The 16,834-nt window shown below is 44.1% G+C and overlaps 1 protein-coding gene across 1 annotated transcript in view; it reads right to left on the bottom strand.

Moving 5' to 3' along the window:
- PCOLCE2 (procollagen C-endopeptidase enhancer 2) overlaps positions 1-16,834 on the bottom strand; it is a 45,392-nt gene that overhangs the window by 27,538 nt on the left and 1,020 nt on the right. Inside the window, exon 2 of the mRNA XM_006027283.1 lies at positions 14,721-14,829. Within this exon, the coding sequence (XP_006027345.1) occupies positions 14,721-14,829 (109 nt within the window). The remainder of the gene's footprint in view (positions 1-14,720; positions 14,830-16,834) is intronic.

Here is a 16,834-nt window from a genome sequence, read left to right as displayed (position 1 = left end):
AAGAGTAACGTATCTTAAAAATCTATAACAATCATTTGTTCTGGTTACTTGTGAATCTATTTTCAAATCCCTCTCCTCATTCACCTGTCAAACTCTTCTTCTTATCCATGTCCCAAATTAAGGTTTTTTTTTTTATCCTTTTGGACAAATAATGAAAGTAATAAGTTTAATCCTTTTCACTTGCCAATATTTCATCCTGCTAAAGAACATTCTGTCTAAAGTGGTACCTTGACAAATGTGGATTACTATTGTGTTCCCATCAGATTCCATTTCGGCTTCAGACTTACATTATTCTCAAGCACGTCCTTTTATGGTAACTCTACCTAGATAAGGTCAGTGCCATTTTTTAACTTCAACCAAACAATTTAAATTTAGCTCACATAACAAGAAACTGTTAACTGCCCTTTGTTCCCCTGGTTACACCTCAAATTCATAGCTTTATATTAAGTCATTAATTTTAGAGGATTTAATACTTGCTGCTCACTTTTAATAGAAACACACACAATACTAATTTAAAAAAGAAAAAAATGGAAGCTTTAAGGCTAAAGCTGCCCAACAAACTACTACATTGACTCTAACTTGCTGCACAGATACAACGGAAACATTTGTATAGATAAAGAATGTATAAATCTACAAACTGGCTGGAGAGTTTTAATAAGCCATTAGCATGTGTTGAAAGAAAAAAAATGAGGGGAGAGGGGGAGAGTTGATTATAAAGGTAATCTGTGCCTGGACACTTACTGGATCCTAACATTAACATTTTGCTGTCCTAACTTTTTTGTTAAATACAGAAGGTTTCTGGATAGAGAAAATTAAGGGCCAAATTCTATTCCATCTATTAAGTAAGTGGTCTTAGGCACTGACATGCATTCTATTCTACCCAGCTTGAGTCCCTGAAGACATTAATGAAAAAGATGAATGGGTCTTCTTCCTCTGGCCTGCCTTTCTGTGACCAAACTTAAAGGTGAGATGTTTGGGTATTAAAAAAGTAGATGCAATAACAGGGTTTCAAAATCTAAACAGGGTAGAATAGAATTGTTCTTAAGCATCTTGGTTGGGGTGGGCAATTACTTGGGCTGGGGGTGCCACTTAGGGAGTTTAATAAGCTGTTGCAAACCAGGTCAGCACTCTTCCCCCCCTCCCACCCAATAGCTCACCAAACTCTCTAAGTGGCTATCCCACACTTGGCCAGGCAAATGGGATGGGGCCATGGGGAACAGCATTCAGGAGCAGGATGGGGAAGTAGGGCTGGAGCCAGGATCAGGATCATGGGGCCATGACAGCACAGGGCCGAGGTCAAGCTGCAATTTGCTTCCTGCGTGCCCCTGTGAGAGGCACCAGTTCCATGGGCAGGGGCATGCCAGGAGCAGATCATGACTCTGCCCTGGGCCCCGGCCCCATTCTGTCACCACCCAGTGATCCTGGGGTCTCCATGGAGACCAGCCAAGGACCCACATGGGCAGGGTGCACTTAACTGGGCAGTGGGATGGGGCTGTGAGCAGGTGGGGAATGACATCCAGGAGTGGGATGCCATTCCCCACCTGCAGGGCCGGGGCCACAATCAGGATTGTCGGGCAGGGTCTGGGGCAGAGCTGCAATCCACTCCCCTGCCCACAGAACTGGTGCATAAGGGACATACAGGAGGTAGATCATGGTTCTGCCCTGGGCCCTGGCCCCATGCTGTCACTTCTCCACAATCCCGATCCTGGCCCCGCCTGCCCATCGTGCTCCCAGATGCCACTCCCCACTTGCCTGCAGCCCCGTCCAGTCTACCCAGCTGCCCACACCCTGTCCATGTGCAGGAAATGTAGTCATTTCACAAGGCAGAGCCAGTTCCTACTCCAAAGAATTAACATCTACATTTTATACATGCTATCCATAGTGGAGATGAAACTTAAGCCAGCAATACCATTATGCAATTATGTAGGTTAGGTATGTGCATGTGATGGTAACTCAGATAAGGTTTGGGTTTTCATTATACCTATACAAATATATGAGCGAGTATTTTTTAATCTCTTCATGGTGGCCATTACAAAAGAGATGAGTTCTCAAGAAGAAGGATAGTGGCTCAAAGAATGCTATGTGTGCAGCGTCTAGTCTTGGAAGTGTTCTTAGTTCCCAGTTATGCACTGGAGGAACAGCTGTTTTAAAAAGTGCTGTGATGGCACAGAACAGGAAAACAATATCTTTTTTTTATTTGAATTTGAAAAAAGGTGAAGGATGATCACCTGAATTGAATTTACATACTGATACTGTGATTTACCAAGTAAAAAAAACCCCTACAAACAGTCTATTGCACTTTATTACCTGCATTGGAATGCCAGTATTTCCTACTTTAAATATGTAACAGACTAATATCCATGGTAAATTCAGAGTCCACATTAAAAGAAAGCTCTTTAAGTCTCTCTCTCCTTAAGTGACTTATTTTAAAAGCAAGACAGTTTGAGATTTACCAACTGAAATAAGTGCTTAAGTACAACTGCCAGTAACATTTTTATTCTGCGAATCTAAATTATTGAGAGAAGTGCCTTGTAAACTACAATGTGCTTTAGGGATTAAATTAATCTCTCTATCCACAGAAGGGGTCAATACAGTAGCAGCAACAGTGCCTCTGAAGCTGGGAAGAGGGGATAAGTCAGAGGACCTTGTTTGATTTGAAATAGTCACTGAAGAGGTAAAAGATCTCCTAGCCCACTTCCTTAACACTTTCTCAATTGAGTTGATGTACACTACAACTGCCACTCCATCAAAACCTATGGAATTCATCCAGGCTCACCTAGGAAAACCAAAGTATGCCAACTACATATATTAGAAAAAACAAAACAAAGCTAGAAGCCAAGACAAGGTAATTTGACCAAGCATTGGTAGAGCTATTTGAAAGAAATCCTTAGGTCTGTTTAATCAACATGAAGCACAGAAACACAGATATTGTAAATCATTTTGTAAAAGATGTAATATAGGGAAAATAGAATAGACAACACATTTTTAAAGTACTGATGATTACTAGAACTATAACTTGTCCTTGTTTATGTGTGTCATCTTTTTAACTGTATTAGAATGCAATTAATTATTTTAAAATATTTAATTAAAATCTTAAAATGCTATTGATTAAAACATTTTAAAACCTCAGGCTGCTGAGATCAGTGTCACTGAACCAAAGGAGTAGTAACTTGTTTTTTTCCTGGGCTACTAACTTAAAAATAAGTAAAAAAAATACTAAGGAAAAAAAGCAGTCATTAAATATTGTACATATTTAAAACAATGTCTTAAATTATTAGTCTCTAACTTTCTGCTTATGTGGTAGAACCATATTTTTATTCTAGTATTTCAAATATTTTAGAGATAAGATTGAAGATATTTTGATCAAGGCCTGGATGGGAGCAAAGTAACTAACTATCTTAAAATCTCAGTGAGTAAAATTACAAAAGCAAAAAAATGCTGAATTAGTAGTGGCATTATATTTTTAGTTAAACAGTATCCTGGCTAGCTCCAGCAATACTGTTCAAAAAAGAAGCAGGCAGGGAGAAAGTATGATGAAAGGCAAGCTTCCATGCCTCAAGAAAGGATGCAGCATCAAAGGGAGATCTCTAGCACCAGACAAGAATTCTCTGGGCACATCTACACATGCCAATTTAAAGTGCATTAGCCATTTTTAAGATGCATTACGGGTGCAGGTCTACACACATGCACCCTTAATGCACCTTAAAAATGGTAATTTTAGGCTATTCATGCCTAAATTTGATACCTGCAAAAGCTGGTATCAAATTTAGGCACGAATAAGTAAAGTGCCTTAACACACATGTAGATGTGTTAAGGCGCATTAACGCTGTATATGTCAACTGATTTGGGACTAACATTAGTCCCAAGGCACATGCACATTAAGTTTAGGCATGCGTAAAAGCACACGTAGACACGCCCTCTTTGTTTTAAAACACTCTGACTAGTGGCCAGGTGTCTCATCAAATACTTGTTCAGCCGCTAACAATAAGGTGTTTTAGAACCTCAAATGCAAACAAATTCAGAGCAGTGAATAGAAGTCTACATGGATAGAGGATAGTGAGGCTGTAAAGGGACAGGACTAGGAGCATCAGCCTCAAGCTGCAGCAGGGGATATTTAAACTGGAGATTAAGAGTAACTTTCTGACTATAAGGGTAGCTGAGCAAAAGAACAGACTACCTAGAGAGATTGTGGATTCACCATGCTTGGAAACTTTCAGAAGCAGGTTAAACGCACTTGGCTAGGATGGTCTAGTCAGGGATGATCCTGCCTTGAGTAGGGGGCTGGTCTAGATGATCTTGTGATGTCCCTTCCAGCCCTACTTTGCAATGATCCTATGGGCAAATCAATTTCAAAATGTCCCGGTGTACACAAAAAGAGTAGAGGCAGGCCAGCATTAATGTATTTAAGACTACAGTATTAGCCTTGAGTTTTAATCTGTTACACTGTAATGCTGTAGTTTTCTTTATAGAGTTGTACTTAAAGAACATGGGAACCTAGAATACTAGCCTATAAAAGTCTTCCACTGAACCTACTACTAGACAATAAAATAATCTCCTCTCTGCTGACAACTGACAACCTTAAGTCAAGTCAAAATTCCTGAAAGTATGCCTATTGCAGAAGTTCGAAGAACCCTGCAGTACTCAGTTGTTGTATTTCTGGCTCAGGCAGAGCTCCTGCAAAAAAGCTGTGGGCAGGAAGTGTTTCCTGAAAAATACTCAACAGGTATAAAATGTTATATTCTACTAAAATATACTCCCACTGTTTATAGCTGCTGAGGATCTGTCCCTGAGTGTCTCTTTCCAAGCCACCTAGGGCTGAACAGCCCTAAGAAAATTACTAAGGCTCTACAACTAAAGAGAGCCTCTTGGCACTGCCACAAAGAAGGCGAGGACAATATGACTCTAGGATGGTTTAATTTGAACAACTAACCCGTGAGCCCTGTTGATCACAGATTAGAACCTGCTGCAAAATAACTGCAACAAATAGAATTTTGAGAGAGTAGACTACCCTAGAAGCATTTCTAATCTTACTGATCATTGTGTATTCACAGATGCCTTATTATGAAGGCAAAACACTAGTTACAAGGATGTTATGTAGCATGAAATCTTGCATTTTTGCTATGTAAAGTAAATTTGGCCTGTGCCAGATATTCTGTAATGTGTTAGAATGATGTTGTATAATACAAGAATGTGGCCTGTGTCTGTGAGGTTTGAGTTCTTCGTAGACTTTAAGAAAACCTTTAGATCTCCCCAACTTTCACTGATTTGAAAAACTGTTTCTAAACTACTTGTTTCAGTAGGAAGATGTAATCAAAAACTGAAATTTTAAAACTGGTGTGATCAGTGATCAGCACGGGTTCATCAGCGGCAGGTCATGTCAGACCAACCTGGTGGCCTTCTACGATCAGGTCACTAAATCATTGGATGCAGGGGTAGCAGTGGATATAGTCTTCCTGGACTTCCGGAAGGCTTTCGACACTGTCTCTCACCCCGTTCTCATTAGGAAACTGGGGGACTATGGCGTAGACACCCACACAGTCCAACTGGTCGCCAACTGGCTAGAGAGCCGCACCCAGAGGGTGGTAGTGGATGGGTCCTTCTCGGCCTGGAAGGACGTGGGCAGTGGGGTCCCGCAGGGCTCGGTCCTCGGCCCCGCCCTGTTCAACATCTTCATCAGTGATTTGGATGAGGGGGTGCAAAGCACCCTGTTCAAATTTGCTGATGACACCAAGATGTGGGGGGATGTGAGCACAATAGAAGGGAGCAACAGGCTACAGTCGGACCTTGACAGGTTACAAGGATGGGCAGAGGAGAACAGGATGGGGTTCAACACAGACAAGTGCAAGGTGATGCACCTGGGGAGGAACAATCGGCACCATACCTATAGGCTGGGGAACTCCCCTTTTGTCAGCACAGAGGTGGAAAAGGATCTTGGAGTCATTATTGACTCCAAGATGAACATGGCTAGGCAGTGTGGGGAGGCGGCTAGGAAGGCCAACTGTACCTTGTCGTGCATCCACAGATGCATTTCAAGCAGGACCAAGGATGTGATCCTCCCCCTCTATGCGGCACGGGTAAGGCTGCAGCTGGAGTACTGCGTCCAGTTCTGGGAGCCGCACTTTAAGAGGGATGTGGACAGCATCGAGAGGGTCCAGAGGAGGGCCACTCGCATGATCAAGGGACAGCAGGGCAGGTCCTATAAGGAAAGGTTACGGGACCTGAACCTGTTCAGCCTCCAGAAGAGAAGGCTGAGGGGGGAATCTTGTGGCCTGCTATAAACTAGTCAGGGGGGATCAACAGGCACTGGGGGAGTCCCTGTTCCCCCAGGCGCCGCCAGGAGTGACCAGGAATAACGGTCACAAGCTGGCGGAGGGAAGGTTTAAGTTGGACATCAGGAGGCGCTGGGTCGGACTAGATGATCTGCCCAGGTCCCTTCCGACCCTAGAAACTATGAAACTATGAAACTATTATTTTTTAAATGCAGAGCCTAATCTAACCCTTGATTACTGGCATGTAAGGTCTTATTGAAATCACTGGAACTCTTATGAATAGAGGCTGAGGGGCTGGGCCCTTAGACAGAGAATGCATTTGTCAGTATTTATTAAAATAGCAAACATGTTCTACAAAATTAAACTAGCTGTAAAACATTTCTGGAAAACAAATTTACCACATATTGCCCAACTTGAACACAGACTGGTGGGCAGCCGATACATTTTAAAAATAACTAACAACTCAGTACTGCAACCATCCTATGCAGAGCTCACAGAAGCCCACCCTAAATATTGGCATCTCATGAAACTACTAATATATACATCACTCTATACAACGATTCCATCTTGAAAGCCTGAAAAATAATGGGCATTAAAACTTTTTTAAAATGCTAGAAGATAAACATGCAACAACACTATCTCCCCTGAGCTTCTGATACAAAAAGGGCCAACATGACTCAGTCTTGTTTATTTTGGCCTAGACTGAGACTTTGGGCTTGGCCCTGAGCATGGGGCAGTGAGAGTCTGGGATGCCTCAGAGGAACACTTGGAAGGAACTGTGGCTTAGTCACCATTTTTCCTATTTCTCCTGTGGCAGGAGAGTACATGATGTCTACCATTTTTAGGGTGTTAGCTTATTCTTACAGTTGTGCCTGGCCAGCTCTGCTAGCTGATGAATGTGCGGGGACAGAGTCATGGTTCCTCTCTCTCACCATCTTTTTGCCTGTGCTGAGAGGAACTGAGTGTCTTTGTTCATCTTTGCTGTTCTTCGAGCATGGGAGTGAAGAGCAATCTAGCAATTTGCTCCCTGCATGGTCACCACTGCGAGGCTCAAAACAACCTATATTGCTTGTATACCTGGGATTACCTGATGCAACTTCCATGTGCAAGAACAAAAATATGAGATTGGGGTTAGAGTAGATGAGAAAATGGAGGGTTAGGCTATTACTTAAAATAAATTAATCTCCTTGCTCAACTGAACTACAACTTTGAGAGTGTAATTTTGTGCATGGGAAAGGGGAAATTAAACTGAAGACCTGATAGTCTATGATTCTCATCCAGGGCATCTTGAAATCCTTTCAGGGGTGAGGCCATTTGCCACACAATGTCAGTACTGTTAGGTCTGCAAACATGATTCATAAATCAAACCCAGAGATTTCAAATAGGAATCCATAGTGCTAAAAACATTCTGAGCTGCTGTGTTCTTTCTGTGTTCCTTGCAACAGGAGAATTGTTCTATTATTTTTCTGTAGTCAAAAAATGAGTGAAAACTAAGAGCTGACATTTTTAGGGGTTCCTTGAGTATAATGAAGGGTGCCTTGGGTCCACAAAGGTTGAGAACCATTGTGATTGACAGTAAAATCTAAAATTCTAATTTGTTTGAGTTTTGGAGGAGCTTTTTTTTGTTTTTTTACATTTCAGTAATTTGCAGGGCTATCAGTGTCATTTTAAAGGTTTTCAGTTTGACTCCATGCATCCTTAAATTGGGTCTGTGTGGGCAGACCTTCATGACTGTGAGGAGCTGCATGGTTTGGCCCGTGTACAAGAGTCTGCTTGTGCTGACTGTACATCAGGATCAGAGCTTTAATACTCTGCAGACTTCATAGAGACAGACATTACACAAACTGGTTTAAGGATCAGAAACTGATTTAAACCAGTAACAGAACAGACATTCAGTGCACATAAACCAGTTTCAAAATGGCCCAAACCAGTTTGAGATAAACCTGGTTGAATGCAGTATCAGACTTAACTGATTAAGCTCAAACCAGTTTATGCAATGTCTGTCCCAGACCCCTTCCTAGTTTAAGTTAAACCAGAGTCCTCCAGCATCCCAGCATGCTCTCTGGGTGGGACTCTGCTCTCTGCTCCAGCACAGGTTGGCCCTGCCCCTCTGCTCTCTAGCTCGAGCAGGGACGGGACCTGGTGAGACACCAACCGGCACGGCCCAGTTAAGGCAAAGTGGACAGAGGGAGAGTTAATTCTGCCCTCCTTCCCACCGCAGCTGGGGTCTGCCTGTCCATTGGGGAGCAGTGGGGAGGGGGCTGAAACGGTGGCCTCTAGGGCTGGCAGACCCTGGCTGCAGGGCAGAAGGGACAGAGGGAGGAATTAACCCTTCTCCCTGTCCCCTTCACCTTAACAAGGCCATGCTGGAACTCTGTTCTGTGCTGGGGGGACTCTTTCTCCTCCTCCTCCTCCCCCCAGGGTGCGGAGGGGGTGGCTCTGTGTGGCACTGGAGAGGACTCATGCTTCTCCTTCCCGTCCCTCCACCATGGGGTGGGGAAGGAGGCTCTGCAAGGCTTCCCAGCCCCAGAGGGGGACTCTTCACCCTGCTCCTCCCCAACAGCCATAGAGTGGGGAAGGGGGCTCTATGCCAGGCTGCCTGGCCCCAGAGGAGGACTCTTTCTCCCCTGCACCACTTCTGGCTGTCAGGGAGTCGCTGGGGCAGGCAGGGCTCTCCCCTCTTCTTCCTCCCGTACCACAGCAGTATGGCCAAGCTCTCTCTTCTCCCACCCTCTGAATCCTGCAGGCTAAGGTTCAGGTTTAAACCCCTTCTCCATTTTACTCAGCCCTGCCCAGGCCCTTCCCCCCACCCCCACAGCTCAGCTCAGTTTCCCTGTGGAATGGAAATGAGGGCTGCTCTAGCACCCCTGGGGTTCCTGCCTGAGCAACTGCAGGCATGTACCTGCATTTCCAGAATGAAAAAGGAACATCTGTCCACTTGCAAACTGGTTCAGTGTCCAAGAAGGCAGTTTTCCTGAACCACCTTGCAGGAGAGCTGCTCTTCTGGCATGGTTCAGTACCTGCCGAGGTGCAGCGGCTTTAAGCCCCTGTGTGCCCCGCTGCCAGACAGGATGAGACCTGCTGGCAGGAGCTGTGGCTGCAGGGACAGCTGTCCCCACATCCTGCTTAGTGAACAGGTCACAGGGAGCTCTAACTGCTCTATGGTAAGAAAACCAAAGGCAAACAGCAAAACATATAGGTATTTAGAATTCATTTTATTATGACAATAGAGACACTGATAGGCTTCCAAATTGCTTTAACACTGTAGATATATCAATAAAACAATGCTCAACTGATCACTGTCTCTCACTCTCTCTCTATAGATATAGTAGTCTTTTGTTTTAATTGTGAAAGAACATGGATTTTGGGGTATTTTACAGAGCAACTTTTGGATTTTTTATCAGGTATTTTTCAGTTTTCAAATAGGGAATGCCAGAATTCCTGCTAGGGAGGCAAGTGGCAGGGCCCAGGCAGAGGAGCCTGCTCAAAGTTGGCACCTTGGACCCATCTGGCTGTGGCTTACCTCCTGGCCAACTGGGGCCAGGAGGACATGCTTTGACAGGTCAAAGCAGGCCACCACACTGGGAACATCTTCTGGGCAATAGCTGCCCAAATGGCCAGGCAGGGGGCACACATGTCAGTAGTGCCACACAAAGGCCAACTCTCTCTTTAGCCACAGCCCACTGGCAGCTGGCCCAGAGGGGCAGATGCTTCTACTGGCTGTGCAGTTCCCATCTGCAGTTTGGCAGGTGCACAGCAGGTCACAGGCAGGCTGCTGCAGTGGGTAAAGGTCGCAGGGAACTCTCAGAGCTGCTTCAGCAGTCCAGCTGGCACAAGGGGTAGTGTCCCCAGGTACCAACTGGCTGGGTCCCAGAAACTCCTGAGAGTGAGTAGTTCTGAGCTACTTGACAGGGCAGCTTTTTGTACTGATGGGGTCAGGACAGGGCAGCTTTTTTATACTGCTGGGGAAAGCACAGGTGCTGGCCCCAGGCTCTAGCTCCCCCTGGCTGCAGATCCAGGAGGAGCCAGGCAGGGTTATTTTGCCCCAAGTGGCACAATTTGCCCCACATCAAAGTTCATGTCCAGGCACGTGCGCTCAATTCTGCACCACTTCTATTTGAGCTGCCGCAAGCGCATGTGCTTGCATGTGTGGACGCGCCCTCAGAGTCTAGTGAGATGCAAACGTTAACTAGGTTTGTTGTGGATGATATCCTTTACTGGACCAACTGCATAGATGAGCTTTCGGGTACCACTTCCTCAGGTCTCACAAGAATCCTTGCCTCTTGCATTTCTGCTTGACCACCATGGCTTCCACAGCACCTCAACATTACCATTAACTCAGTTAACATTTACATGAATACTATGATACTAAATTCATAAAAGTTTGTCTATTCCTCTTATGTATCCATAGACTACAAATGCTTTGGGGTAGGATACCTTCATTTTACATATATAGCACATAGCAAAATAGGGCTGTTGGTTATTTTTGTACTGAAACTAATAATGGAAGCATGGTTCACTTATTTAAAATAATTAGGACTCTTTTTTCTGAATAAAGCACTCACAAGTATGAATTTTTGTTCATATTTAAACAGTCTGTTCATGAGTGTACCTCTCCTAGCTTCTTGGGAAAGTTCTCAGTACATCTTGCTCTTCCTTAATACCTAGTTTAGTCTTTTGGAATAAAAAGAAGTTGTCTGTGCCAAATTTTATACTGAGCAAATATTTTGGCTGAATAATAAAACTTCCAATAAAACTGCTCAAAACAGGTGTTAATGCCAAACAGTGCTAGTTGAACACTTAGCCATAATGGTGCTGTGGGTCACTTGAACACACTTCGCACAGACTTTATGATCAGACTTGAAACATTTATCATCTCCCTGCCAACAAGAAGATTAAATGTGTTATCCCAAAATGAATTGGAAAGATGCATTGACTTGGGCCCCGGGGTAACCTCCTGATATAAGTACAGTCCCTGTGTCCAGTCCCCATCCCCTGCTCCAGTCCTTTCAAATTGCTGAGAGTATATTTTGATTCCTACCAGGATGCTATCCCTAGACTATATTTGAAAGAGCTGCTGGGTTCTGATTAAATTTAACACTTCACCCTCATTTTAAGCAATGTATCATTTCATATTTAGAAAGAAACAGTTGTTAAGTTATGCTTTTTTGTTTGTTTAATGAATACTTAAAATCTGGAGAAATTGACATTAGACATTCCATTCCCTAGGATAAATTTCCAGATGCACTGTTGAGTGGATTTTTCAAATGCTTCTTATTATCAGCAAACATATATTGTAATTCACCTACTGGGTCTACAAAAAGATCATCTTGCATAACTCTGACAGTTTTGAATATTATTTTTGCACAGTGCATATGCTGGATTTTGTAAGTGCTTGGTTTGCCAGAAAGACACAGAACAGCAATCCAACTTCTCAAATCATTCAAGTTATGGCTCAGAAGGATTTATATAATATTAAAAGTAAATGGATATAATGCATCGTGGATGATACTATACAAATAACCACAGGAGAGGAGATAACAGTATAGATGATAACTCAGCAATGCCAACTAAAAGCTTCTGAGTGCTTTGCCAGGATTGTCATATAACCACAAACATGTGCTGAATGCTTCTTAGAGTTCTTAGAATAGCAAAGCTGTTTTTTAAGCCAAGAGTATAAGCCCCAGGCTCACAAAATTATAGAACCATAATGAAGTTGGAGCGAGTCTTCTAGCTTTAGAAAGCTAATCGTGGAAAACTTTAATGCTACCTGCATGCTGTATTAAATGTTATATTACCCACAACATTTTCTAAAGCGATTTCACTGCTGAATTGTTGTTCTGTACTATTCTTAAGTTGTTTCCCTGTCCTCCTTGTTCAGTTAACTTTGGATTTCTCCTAGAGAAATCTGGGATTATCTGGTTGAGAAAAAAGCACTTCCATACCTTTCTTAACCCACAAGGAGAACAAAACAGTGGGCTGTTCCAGTTTTCAATCAGATCTTTCCATGTGCCCTGTGTGTCCTGTAAGGGGGGCTCCTTAGCTATAAGAGACCGGACAAAGGATGCTCATCACCTTCTGCTAATTGTAGAGGCCTTTACATTTTTATGATATTTCTGCTGATGATTATAATTTATGATATTTCTGCACTGCAGAATAATTCCAGGTCTCATGCAGTACTGCTTTCTGCCTCCACATGAAGTTGTTTTATGAGAGTGTGGCAGGGTACTGTTGGTGCCTGCTACTTTAAGGGCTGAGCCAAGCAGCCAGCAGGTGCTTGATTGCGGTGGCCATTTTAGAACTCTGGCTGCCTATTTTGGAATTTCGGGCTTCCTATATAAACAGGGCAGTTCACTGCTGGCAGGCCAGGCAGTAACATCACCTGGCTGCAAGGCTGAATGCAACATCCTGGAGGTAAGGACAGGAGCTGTAGGGGATGGTTTGGAGGCTCCTGGTCCTGGGCATGACCTAAAACTGCACCCTGCTGGGAGTGGGTGGCCTGTGGGGCTCCCAGTGGTGTGGGAACCTCTGGGAAATACCAGGCTAGTTACCACGCAGTGAGAGGTGGGTTGGAGTGCCTTAATAACCCTAGCTCCCACAACTGGGTGGGTTACCCCACAGTAGGGTCAAGAAGGTGGACCCAGCTTAGAGAGTGGGGCTATAGACTCAGAAGCCTGACTTAGAATACCCTCGACTGGTCAATGCTGGGGCCAGGACCAGAACGGTCAAAAGAGCCAGGGGCCCACTGTGAGGGATGCCCAGAGCTGAGGGCCTGGGGTTTCTGACTGGCTTTAGAGGTAAGACCAGGGCCTGTGTGGCCAAAGGTCCTGGAGGGACCACACCTGAGAGGGGAAGAGTTCAGGGAACTAGGCAGCCCAGCATGAGAGTGGAGTAGGCCGCCTTATTGGAGGGATCTGGTTTGGGTCCAGATTGGAGGATTCTGGGGCCCAGTGTGGGGCCAGTGATGCCATAAGAACTGAGGATGCCATCTGCGAGTCTTGGGCTGCAGTGTAGGAAAGAAACGGAGCTGCAGATAGTGTCCCCTGGCATCGGGGCAAGAAATGGGCAGCCTCTTGCCTAATTAATATCCTAATTTATATATCATCAAGGCATGGCAGGAGAGGAGGCAGGTGGTTGGCCCAGAAACAGGTAGGTGGGCCAATGAAGATCCACCCTGAGGTGGCCTTCTGTTACAGAGAGGTTAGCAGTAGGTCTTTTGGGTTCTATAGACTTGAACTCGGATACTTCTTTCACTCAAGCTGGAATCTACCCATATTCACTGTGAAATACAAGCTAAAGCACTTGTGCGCTACCCATCCTTAATTGCCCTCCTGTAATTCTCCCTGTGTACCAGAAAAACAGGTAAGTCTTCCCACAATTCGCTTGAGGACCACAGCTGAACCAGCTCGGCTCTGGTCTGATATGGGCCACAGAGCTTTGGCAGCAAGAGGCTTTGCCTGTGCCCGTGCCTTGGACAGGTAGACTGGGCAGGGGAAGGGGATGGAAGCAGCACCGGGGGAGGGTGCAGGGCTAATTTGTGCTACTCCTACCATAAAGATTGGCCTCCACTGTCCTAGTCCATTAATTTCATCCATAATTTAAAAAAATACATATTCTTAGAACTCTAAGTATCTTTAGTGACAACTTCAAAATAGAAACTTATGAAGAAGTGTAAGGTATTTCTTGTTAAAATATATTTATGAAGTCCCTGGTTTATAAGCATTGAAAGGATACTTAGTTCTACTGTTTTTTTATTTTTAACAATGTTCATTCGGTTATAAGCAGCATTCATGGGTATATTGCTCAAAACCTCAGTTCAACCTCACATATTACAAACATCTTTTTGGTGAATATAACAACATCATTCTTCCATTATTGCTCTGTCATCTTGCTTTATCACTGAACATTGTGTGGCATCTGCATCATGCAGTACTCAAGATGAGTTGGCTGGCAGGAGGGTGTTATTAAAAACCATCATATTACACCAGAGTAACACAAAGTTTCCTAACCTTTTTTCTTTTTTCCAAACTTGTCTACATTATACTGACAACAAATCTTGTTTTCAAGATTTGCTTTACAATCTCTGTCCCTCAAATGACAAGATAGCGAGTTTTACTCTAACAGTCTTGCTCCATTATATCTGTAATGACTAGTAGATAAAAGACTTGTTTTCAACAGTTCTGATTTTTATCAAAATATAAATATATACCTGATCTTATTAAAGTGAGAAGTTTTGTTCTTTCCTTAATTAAAAAGGTGAGATCTACATTTTGCATATTTTGACTACTATTTATCACTTTTAAATGTAACCCTGGTACTGTAAGTTCAATAATTAATTATTGAAGTAATTTGTTACTTTTTATATATAAGGAAAATATAGAATTTAGGTCTTAGAGACAAATAGCTCTCCACTGTTTTCAAAACTGATTTTGTGATACTAAAAATTCTTACTGTGATTTTCCAAGTACACTTGCTGTTTGGAGGGTAGACTCCAGGAAATCCTTCACTTCCAATAAAGCCGGACTCTCCAGATACAACTCCTCCACATGTAAAACTGGGCCTGGGAATGACAACATTCTAGCTTAATTTTTAAAGATGCATCATTTACAATGTGATGGGGATATCTGCTAAAATGTTGGTACAGAAATATACATCTGACTTTAAAACATCTTTGGATAACATTAGGAGGCATATAAAATATAATTCAGTATATAGTAATGCAAGATATAGGCAGGGATAGAACTGACCATTCAACCCTTAATTCGCATGCTGCAATTTGTATAGTTTATCAACAACAACAACAACAACAAAAAAGCCCTGGTCATAGTAAAAAAAGTGTCACATTACTGTCTCATGGTTCTAAATGCTGATATTTTAATACAGTAAGCCACTTCACTAATTCTGTCTATACTAGGAAAACCATAAGTCACCATCAATGCAGCTCGTGTCTACATAACAGTATCCTTTTGGAACTACACTGGTGAGAAATGATAGGTACTAATTTTGCTAGCTCAGGGATGTTGAGGGGTAATAAAATTATTGATTCATGAAAGCACTTAACTTTAAGCACATTCTTCAGGCTCAAATGCTTGACAGAATTAATTTCCAATAAATGCTTTGAGATCTCAGAACAGAGCTTGTGTTATTATTATGAATTAATTAAATGTAATTATTATTAAATGACAAAGCAAGAACATGGTGAAATGCCCAATCAGGACTTGGAGGCTTATTTAGTACGTGAATCCACTGCTGGCAAGCTTGTTTGCTAGTAGCAGAGAGGTGGTAGTAGTAGAGAGAGCTGCTAGTAGAGACAGATAGCAGATATATATTTTAAATTGCCCACAGAGTAAAGACCCCCCCCCAAAACTAACTAACTAACTAACTAACTTAACTACCCAGAATTTGAGAAATAAGCAACCTATTTAGGTTTTGAGCAATGCCATGCTCTTTGTTTCTATTTCATTAGGAAACAAAAGAGGTTACTTTTAGGGGCTTTGCACTGTTTACAGTTTGCCCCAATAATGCTGGTGCTCTCCCACTTAGAAGGCGTTTCACCAGTAGAGTGAGAGTGTGGTGCTTCATGAGTATTTAATTACAAGTACCAATTGCAAGCACCCTGCTTCCTGTCAGGTGCTGGCTAATAGAAGGTCAGGACAGTTATCAAGCCCGGGCTTTTATCCTGAAGGCAAGAGCTGCTGGAGGGTACTGCAGGAGGGTGGTATGGGAGAAGGGTGGTACTCGTGCTTTCTGCTTCTTGTCCAATCACTTGCCTGCCTGCTGGGTTCAGGTGCCACCAGTGGGATTTCCACTCCCTAGTCCAGTGGCTCTCAACCTTTTTTTTTGGAGTTGAGGCACCCTGCACTGGACTAGAGGTCCTGCTCCACCACGCTTGTGAATGGAGCAGCACCCCATTGCAAAAACTGGTGCATCTATTCCAGTCCTTGCAGAGGGGCTGGGCAGTGGCCTTAGGACAGTGCTCCTCAACGTTTTAGGGCCAAGGACCAGATTAGTGGCACAGGGCCGGTCAGCAGCTTCATCAGCGCCGTGTTCCCTCAGCCTCATGTTGCTGAATCACAGCCCACACTGCCTCCTTAGGTCCAGCACTGCAGGATCAGGCCCCGCACCACCTCCAGCCAATACCTGTGTGCCCACATCAGGCCCTGCGGGTCCCCACAGGGCCAGGGATTTGGCAGTAGGGGGAGCGATGCTACCACTGCTCCCCCGCCCCCAGCATCTCAGAGCCGGGGGCCGGCTGGCGTGGCTGTGGCTCCGGGTCCATGGGCCACATGGGCAGGGGTTGGGGGCAAGTTCAAATTACGGGGGAGCTGAGGGCCGCGTCCCCCATAAGAGACGAGAGCCCCCCTGTAAGTTTTGAAGTCATAACCTGGAGCTGGGGCGGGGCGGGGGGGTGTCTCCGATTGTATTAGGACATCGTGATGGGCAGCCCAATTTTATTGGAGACCCCCCTCCCCTCCCCCAAGAGCCCAAGTGTCATTGGAGCCGGGCTGGGGTGTCCGGGCAGGGACGAGCCCCGGCCCCGCTGGCTGAGGCGGCCCCCGGCCGGC

This window comes from Alligator sinensis, unplaced genomic scaffold, assembly GCF_000455745.1.
Source record: "Alligator sinensis unplaced genomic scaffold, ASM45574v1 scaffold846_1, whole genome shotgun sequence".
NCBI lineage: Eukaryota > Metazoa > Chordata > Crocodylia > Alligatoridae > Alligator > Alligator sinensis.
Note: the sequence above shows the minus strand (reverse complement) of the source record. Positions and strands in the feature narration are given on the sequence as shown.